This window comes from Sus scrofa, chromosome 2 (assembly GCF_054392235.1).
Source record: "Sus scrofa isolate SSC_HxYL_T2T_F1_AM1 chromosome 2, Sscrofa_HxYL_maternal_Yorkshire_Landrace_v2.0, whole genome shotgun sequence".
NCBI classification, from domain to species: Eukaryota; Metazoa; Chordata; class Mammalia; order Artiodactyla; family Suidae; genus Sus; species Sus scrofa.
The window spans coordinates 420,585-428,188 of record NC_139384.1 but is presented as its reverse complement, the minus strand read 5'-3'; the positions used below and the strand labels follow the sequence as shown (position 1 = coordinate 428,188).

General features: G+C 64.3%; 1 protein-coding gene across 2 annotated transcripts; it reads right to left on the bottom strand.

Annotated features, from left to right (window-relative positions):
• Nucleotides 1–2,269: 2,269 nt before the first annotated feature.
• Nucleotides 2,270–5,035, bottom strand: DRD4 (dopamine receptor D4). 2 transcript variants are annotated; one of them, XM_003122390.4, is made up of 4 exons: nt 4,766–5,035; nt 3,302–3,414; nt 2,702–3,231; nt 2,270–2,563 (listed from the first exon to the last, which is right to left on the bottom strand). In XM_003122390.4, the coding sequence occupies exons 1-4, from the start codon at nt 5,033–5,035 to the stop codon at nt 2,361–2,363; spliced, it is 1,116 nt and encodes a 371-aa protein (XP_003122438.3). In that variant the 3' UTR covers nt 2,270–2,360. The 2 variants fall into 2 exon arrangements, with proteins under 2 accessions (XP_003122438.3, XP_084866526.1); XM_085010400.1 differs by having other exon boundaries at nt 2,270–3,231.
• Nucleotides 5,036–7,604: the final 2,569 nt, after the last annotated feature.

The following is a 7,604-nucleotide window of genomic DNA, read 5'->3' as shown; positions in this document are numbered from 1 at the left end:
TGCCAACCTGGCCTCCGTCCCATCTTCCTGCCTCACCAGAGGGGACCAGGCCCTGCCGGGTGGGGTTTGCACAGCAGCCTCAGCAGAAGGGAGTGGGAGGAGTCCCCCCAACCTGGAAAATGCTAAAGTGGCAGCTCAGGTGCCCGTGCGGCCTCCCGCCGGCAGCCAGCTCGTGGCGGCGGCCTCGGGACCAGGCCCTGCGGGAGCCGTCCCAGGGCTGGAGGGCAGCTCTCTCCCTTTTGTTTTTTTATCATTTTATTTTCAAGTTTTCTGGCTGCCCCCACGGCATATGGACGTTCCCAGGCCAGGGAGTGAATCCTTTAACCCAGTGCACTGGACCAGGGACGGAACCTGAGCCCCGCACTGACCTGAGCCATGCAGTCGGATTCTTAACCCACTGCCCCCGGGTGGGAGCCCTGTCTCCCCTTTTCTTTACAATAGAAGCCTGGGGACCATACATGTTGGGGGGCCGCATTTCTCAGCCTGTGACGCTGTCCCTAGTCACCCTGGACGTCAGGCAGCTTCTGGAAGTTGCTGTCGAGGGTGTGTCAGTGTCCTCAGTTCTGCGTCAGCACTTCTGGTGGCCTCTCCTGCTGGACACAGCCTCGGGGCACAGGCAGGGGCCGGTTTCTGTCAGCTGGCATGGTGTGGCTGTCAAGGCGCGGAGATCCTCTGAGCTGTAGGCCGTGGTGACCCTGGCATTGGTGGGCCCAGCCGTGTGCTGGGCAGTCAGTACCCTGGGGACCTGCACCTGTTCCTCCACCTTGTCTCTGCCTTGGGGCCGTAGGAGTCTGTCCACAGGGCCAGAAGGGGCGGGGTGGGGCCATCAGCAGGTCCCAGGCCAGAGGAGGGGCACCCACTGGCCTGGCCCTACCTCCTGGAGCACAGTCAGTTCTTAGAACAGAGAACAGAGGTGAGAACAGGTGTGTGGGGGGCGCGGCCTTGCCCCACGAAGACCACTGTGGGGCGTGGGCAGAGCAGCAGGCGCTGCAGTGGGCGGGCGGGCATGCTGCTAGTTGAGATCGTTTCGGCAGCAGCAGAAGCCAGCTCTGACTGCCTGGCGAGACCATGGCAGGCACGTGGGGCAAGCATCAGAGATGGGCAACAGGGCGTGGGTGTGGTGCGTGGACCTGAGACACACAGGCCAGCGGCCAAGTCGGGGCCCCTTGCTGTAATGGTGGCTCAGCTTTGGGGCAGGTGTCTTGCCTGGGCGAGGCTGCGCCATCTGGGGCTCCTCCCTGGGTACAGGGACCCCTCCCTGGGGGATGCCCAGGATGTCTGCTGCAGCCGTCCTCACACTTCACTGGCGAGAAGGTGCTGGACGCTGAAGCAGCCACCAGAGCCAGGGTGCCCTCCCCTCACCCCCACTCCATGTCCGACCCTGTGGGGTTCAGAGACACGGCACCCTCATCAGCCCCCCTGCCCATCAGTGCTCGGCTCCCCTGAGGTCAAGTCTCCCCCAGGGCAGTAGGGACAAGCTGGTCCTGGGGGTGTTCAGAGGAGGCTTCTGGGAGGAGGCGGCAGCTGAGAATCTGAGCAGGAGAGGGTGGCCACCCAGAGCTGGGAAGGGGCCGCCTCTCTCTCCGGGTCGGGCCTGATGCCGTGGCCCTCACTGCCCACAGTTTCTCCTGTTCAGAGCAGAACCGAGCACCTGGCAGCGGCTGTCCCCGTCCTCCTCACAGCATCCCACAGGAACACCCAGCCACGGCGCTGGGAGCAGTGGGCCGAGGCTGGAAGGAGTCCAGGTGGGGCCGTGTCTGAATGGGCTCGGGAGGCATGCTGGGCAGGCTGGCTTCTCCCTGCTCTCGCCCTGGGCCTGGCCGTGGGGCAGAGGGTGGCTGAGGGCCTGTGAGCCTCTGCTCAGCCCTCCCTGAAGGGAGGTGGCTCCACGAGCCCGTTCATCTGTCTGGCACCAGGCCAAACGTGGTGAGGCCCGGAGCTGGCAGGGAGCTCTGCTCTGACCTTGAGGCAGCGGCCAGAGCGGTGGGCAGGGCGGGGTGGGGAGGCTGCTGCCTTCGAGCTCCCGGGTGGGGGTGGGTTGCCCCTGGCCCGCGCGGGGGCTACCAAGCTGTTAGAAGAGGGTGTGAGTGCTGGCACAGCCGGCCTGGCAGGGGCTGCTCAGGTCCCCCACGGAGGCTTCTCCTGGGGCAGAGCTGCCCACACCTCCCTGCAGCCGGCGCAGGGGCCCAGCCCAGCAGGGACCCGGGCTTCCTTCCAAGGAGGGCGGCTGGGGGTCAGGAGGGGCCCCCCCCTTGCCCCCTGCCCCACCGCCAGGAGGCTTCCCAGCCGGGTGTTTGGCATCCCTTTAATGACTCTTGCAGAACCTCAGGCCACGAGCGGGGTCCAGACCAAGGGTGGGCTCAGCAGCAGAGGCGCAGAGCCTTGCGGAAAACAGAGCGGAACTCGGCGTTGAAGGCGGTGTAGATGACGGGGTTCAGGGCGCTGTTGACATAGCCCAGCCAGGTGACCGCGCTGACCAGCCGCGGGGGCACGGCGCACGTGGGACACAGCGCCCGGGTGATGTGCACGACAAAGAAGGGCGTCCAGCACAGCAGGAAGGCCCCTGGGGGCGGCGGGGCGGGGGCGGTGGGGGGTGCTGCGTGAGCGGGTCCCTGCCACGCCCCCCCCCCCCCCTCAGCGCCGCCTGCCACCCTGGGCGCTGCCGCGTTCCCTCCGCCCGCTGCCCCGGGCTGGTACCCACCAACCACCACCGGCAGCACCCTCATAGCTTTGCGCTCGCGGCCGGTGATCTTGGCGCGTCTCCTGCGGGCCTGCAGCGGGGCTTCGGCGGCTACAGCGGCGTCGAGGGGCGGAGGGGCATCGGGGGGCGGGCGGGTGTCGGGGGCCGGCGGGATGGCGTCGGGGGGTGGGGTGGTGTCGGGGGCCAGGATGGCGTCGGGCGGCGGCGGGCCAGGGCCGCTGGGCCGGCGGGGCGCACGGCCGTGCAGCTTGGCGCGGCGGGCGGCCTCCCAGCGCCGCAGGCCCCGGAACGTAGCCCAGTAGAGCAGCAGCATGAGTGGGCAGGGCAGGAAGAAGGAGCACACGGACGAGTAGACCACGTAGTCGCGGTTCTCCAGGCGGCACACGGCGGGATCGCGGCCGCGCGCATCGTTGAGGCCGCAGAGCACCGGCGCCGCCACCGCCGCCGACAGCAGCCACGTGGCGCCGATGAGCAGCAGCTGACGGCGGCTCTGGCGGTTGTAGTGCAGGGGCACGGCCACTGCCACGAACCTGCGGGGAGGGCGGGGAGGGCAGCGGTGGCGCGCAGGGCGGGGCGGCGGGGGCGGCGGGGGCGGCTTACCTGTCCACGCTGATGGCGCACAGGTTGAAGATGGAGGCGGTGCACAGCATGACGTCCATGGCCATGAGCGCGTCGCAGAGACCCGGGCTCAGCAGCCACACGCCGCCGTGCACCTGCGCCGCAGGGAGGGCCCCGGGTCCTCAGCAGGGCTGAGGGCTGACCTTCCCCCCAGCCGGCCACCGCCAGAGCTGTTTTTCCGACCCGCCCTGTTCGGGGGGAGCAGGGCCAGGGGAAGGGGAGTGGGGCAGCTGGGCACCGTCACAGGCCTGGGTAAGCCTCCCGCTCAAGTTGGGTGCCAAGAGACGCCCCCCATTCCTTTCCGTTAGAACTGAGGAAGGCCGGGGAGGGGGACCCCGGGGGCACAGTCACCTGAGGACCGTGATCTCTCAGGACGTGAGGCCCGGGTCCCCTCCCCGAGCAGGTGGGGAGGCTACTGCCCTGGAGCGCTTGCCCAGCACTCCTATCCCCCACCCCGCCCGGCAGTCGGCCTGTGGGCTGAAACTGTCGCTGCTCCGGGATTCTGAACACAAGCACCCACATCACTGACACAGAGCCTGAGTCCTGAGCACTGCCCAGCGCTCCCACCAAGGACAAAGGAGCAGGCAGCCGCCCCCCTTCTAAATCCCCTCCTGCTGATTTGGGACGATTAGGAGCTTAAGAGCCTTCACAGTGACGTCTGCCGGTGGTGGCTCCGGGGGAGCGGCAGGTCATGAACGTCCTTGTCCTGTTAGCCTCTGGCCCAGCCCTGCCCCGACTCACCGGGTCCACCTTAGAAAAGCCAAGCCTCCCCTCCCCCACAGCCCAGGACACTGTGTCCCCAACTCTGCCCTAAGCAGCTTTTCTCTGCCCAAACCAGAGTGGACATGGCTGGCAACAGGGGGGACCCACCCAAGGGCTGGACCTGACCTGGGGTTTTGGCAGGGGCTCTGGATCCCACACCTGCCCCTTCCCTTGGATTCGCTGCCAGGCCTGGGTCCCCCTCCCTCCAAATGTGCCCAGTGCCCTGCAGCTCCCGGCAGCTGAGCCTCTCCTGCTGAGGGTGGAGTCTGCTGAGTGAAGGTCTCCTTCCCTGGGGCTTGCTGATGTGTGCGTGCATGTGGTCTGGCGAGTACCGCTGGGGTGGGGGGAGAAGAACCAGCTCGGGGTGGGGGGCGCTGGACTGCCAGAGTCGCCAGCTTCGGGGGTTTCTGTTTTGAAGGACAGAAGCATCCCTTGGGTGGTGGACACCAAGACAGAGAGGGAGAAGAGAGAGACAGACAGCAAAGCAGGCAGATGGACAGCGAGACAGGGGAGGGAGCGGAGTTCGGAGGAGACGGCGGCTCCAGTTGTTCTGTGACCAGGCTCAGCGCCCAGGTCCAGGTTCCTGAGAAGCCAAGCGGCAGAGTCACGCTGGGTCTTCGATATGGCCCAGGACAGGGGACAAGGAGCAGGTGAGGGGTGTGCGTGGGGATGCCGCGGGCTCACCTCGGAATAGACGAAGAGAGGCAGCACAAGCAGGGCGAGTAGGAGGTCGGCCGCCGCCAGGCTCACGATGAAGTAGTTGGTGGGCGTCTGCAGGGCGCGCTCGGCCGCCACGCTCACGCACACGAGTGAGTTCCCCGCGAGCACCGCGCCGATGAGCAGCACGCCCCCCGCCAGCGCCGCCGCTGCCCCGGGGTCCCCTGCGCCGCCGCCTGTCGCCGGCCCGCGCCCCGCCAGCAGCCCGTCGGCGTCCGCGACGCTGCGGTTCCCCATGGCGCCCGGCCCCACGCGCCCCGGCGGGCGCTCAGCACCAGGGACAGAGCCCGGGTCGCGACCCGGGAGCCCCGCCCCTGGGGCAGGCCCAGCCTAGCGCTAGTCCCGCCCGGCCCCGCCCGGCTTGGTGGACCCCGGGGGCCCCAAGTTGCGCCGTCTCCGCTCTTCTTGGACTCCTGCGGTCCGAGAGCCGGGCGGATGGACAGATGCAACAGCCCCGCGAGATCCGTGTTAAGCGAGTTGATTGGCACGGGCGGCCCGGGGCATCGCTCTGCGCCGCGCAGGGTTGGCGAGCGACGGGCGGCTCTGCGCCCCGAGAAACGGACGGGGACGGAAGGCCGGCCGGATCTTCCCTGGAGACTCGCGGGCACCCACGCCAGCGCCATCCTGCGCGGCCCCAGAGGACCCACCCTCCCCCGGGTCCCTTCTTGGAGCCAAGCTGGCGTCCCCTCCCCAAGGTCGCTCCTGGTGTCCGTCCAGGCGACGGTGGAGCCACTTCCCACTCCGTCCCCTTTACGCGACTGGGGAGAAATTCTTTTCAGGCCGCTTCCACCTCAGTGGTGCTCCCCCTTCCACCCTCGACACCCAACAGGACCCTACTTCTTTTTTTTTTTTTTTGTCTTTTTGCTATTTCTTGGGCCGCTCCCGCGGCATATGGAGGTTCCCAGGCTAGGGGTCTAATCGGAGCTGTAGCCACAGGCCTACGCCAGAGCCACAGCAACTCGGGATCCGAGCCGCGTCTGCAACCTACACCACAGCTCACGGCAACGCCGGATCGTTAACCCACTGAGCAAGGGCAGGGACCGAACCCGCAACCTCATGGTTCCTAGTCGGATTCGTTAACCACTGCGCCACGATGGGAACTCCAGGACCCTACTTTTTGACGTCCGCAGCAGTGATTGCACACCCTAATCCAGCTGCCCTAATCCACCAGTCTGGACCACACTCAGTCACCCGCCACCACATCTGCTGCCTGAGCCTTCATCCTCTACCCGCAGCGGAGTCGTCAACCCCAGTCCCTGTGCCGTCACCTCCCAGCCTGTGCCCCCGGGCTGTTGGCTCTTCTGAGCCTGAAAAGGCCCAAACCGGAGGAAAGGCCATGATAAAAACCCAGCAGTAGCTGGAATTCTGCATGGTTTTTCTTTTTCTTTTTAGGGCTGTACCGGCAGCACATAGAGTTTCCCAGGGTTAAGGTCAAATCAGAGCTGCAGCTGCCGGCCTACACCACAGCCACAGAACGCCGGATCCGAGCCTCGGACAGCTCATGGCAACGCCAGGTCCTTAGCCCACTGAGCAAGGCCAGAGACGGAACCCGCGGCCTCATGGATGCTTGTTGGGTTCGGGAACCGTTGAGCCATGACTGGAATGCCTGCTTTGCTTTGCTTTTTGACAGCCTCCACGGCACATGGAAGTTTCCAGGCCAGGGATCTAATTCGAGCGGGAGCTGTGACTTTCGCCAGAGCTGCAGAAATGCGGGATCCTTACCCCACTGCCCTGGGCTGGGGATTGCCCCGGAGCCTCCGTGGAGACCAGCTGGAGCATCAGCCCACTGCGCCACAGCGGGAACTCCCCTGCTCTTTAGACAAGTTCTGTCTGAGTCACTTATTCTCCACAGAGAAAGGCCCCAAGGGAGAACCTTCTCCAGCTGCAGCGCCTCCTCCTACAAACCCGCCAGTCCGGGGCTTCTCCGGAGAACTGGGGGTGGTCCTCCCTCCCCCCATGGCAGAGCCTATGTGCCCATTGCCCTCCACCTGCCAACGCAGGACTGCAGGAGCAGGACGGGCTGTGGGTGCAGCTAAGACTGCACTGCACCCACGGGACACAGGGAGTCGGCCCAGACCATCCTCTCTCAGATTATAAAAGCACCCAATTTCCTTGTTTTCGTGCAACGAAAATGTACAGCAAGTTTTCTTTAAGGACTTTTACTATGACCTGGAGCCCGTCACTAAAAGGGCCAAGAAGCGGCTGCAGTTGTCACTCACGGGCCATCTGACGCACGTTTCTTTGTGACGCCTCCAGTAATCCCTCCAATAATCAGGGATGTGGAGCATGTTGTCATGTGCTTGTTGGCCATCTGTACGTCTTCCTTGGAGACATGTTTATTCAGGTCTTTTGCCCATTTTTCCATTGGGTTGTTGGCTTTTTTGCTGTGGAGTTGTATACGTTGCTTGTATATTCTAGAGATGAAGCCCTTGTCCGTTGCATCATTTGACACTATTTTCTCCTGTTCTGTAAGTTGTCTTTTTGTTTGCTTGTTTGTTTGTTTTTTTGGTTTCCTTTGCTGTGCAAAAGTGTGTCAGTTTCATGAGGTCCCATTGGTTTATTTTTGCTTTTATTTCTGCTGCTTTGGGAGACCGACCTGAGAAAATGTTTGTAAGGTTGGTGTCAGAGATTGTCTTGCCTCTGTTCTCTTTGAGGAGTTTGATGGTGTCTTGTCTTATACGTAAGTCTTTAAGCCAATGCGAGTTTATTTTTGTGCCTGGTGTGAGGGTGTGTTTTAGTGTCATTGCTTTGCATGCAGCTGTCCAGGTTTCCCAGCCATTCTTGCTGAATAGACTTTCTTTTTCCC

Bases quoted from the DNA above. Each gene is read 5' to 3' on its own strand.
- DRD4 (XM_085010400.1), bottom strand. From the start codon at position 5,035: ATGGGGAACCGCAGCGTCGCGGACGCCGACGGGCTGCTGGCGGGGCGC. The intron at 3,415-4,765 runs GTGAGCCCGCGG...CCTGCGGCGCAG, and splicing joins CTCTCTTCGTCTATTCCGAG to GTGCACGGCGGCGTGTGGCT. The intron at 3,232-3,301 runs GTAAGCCGCCCC...CCCTCCCCGCAG, and splicing joins TGCGCCATCAGCGTGGACAG to GTTCGTGGCAGTGGCCGTGC.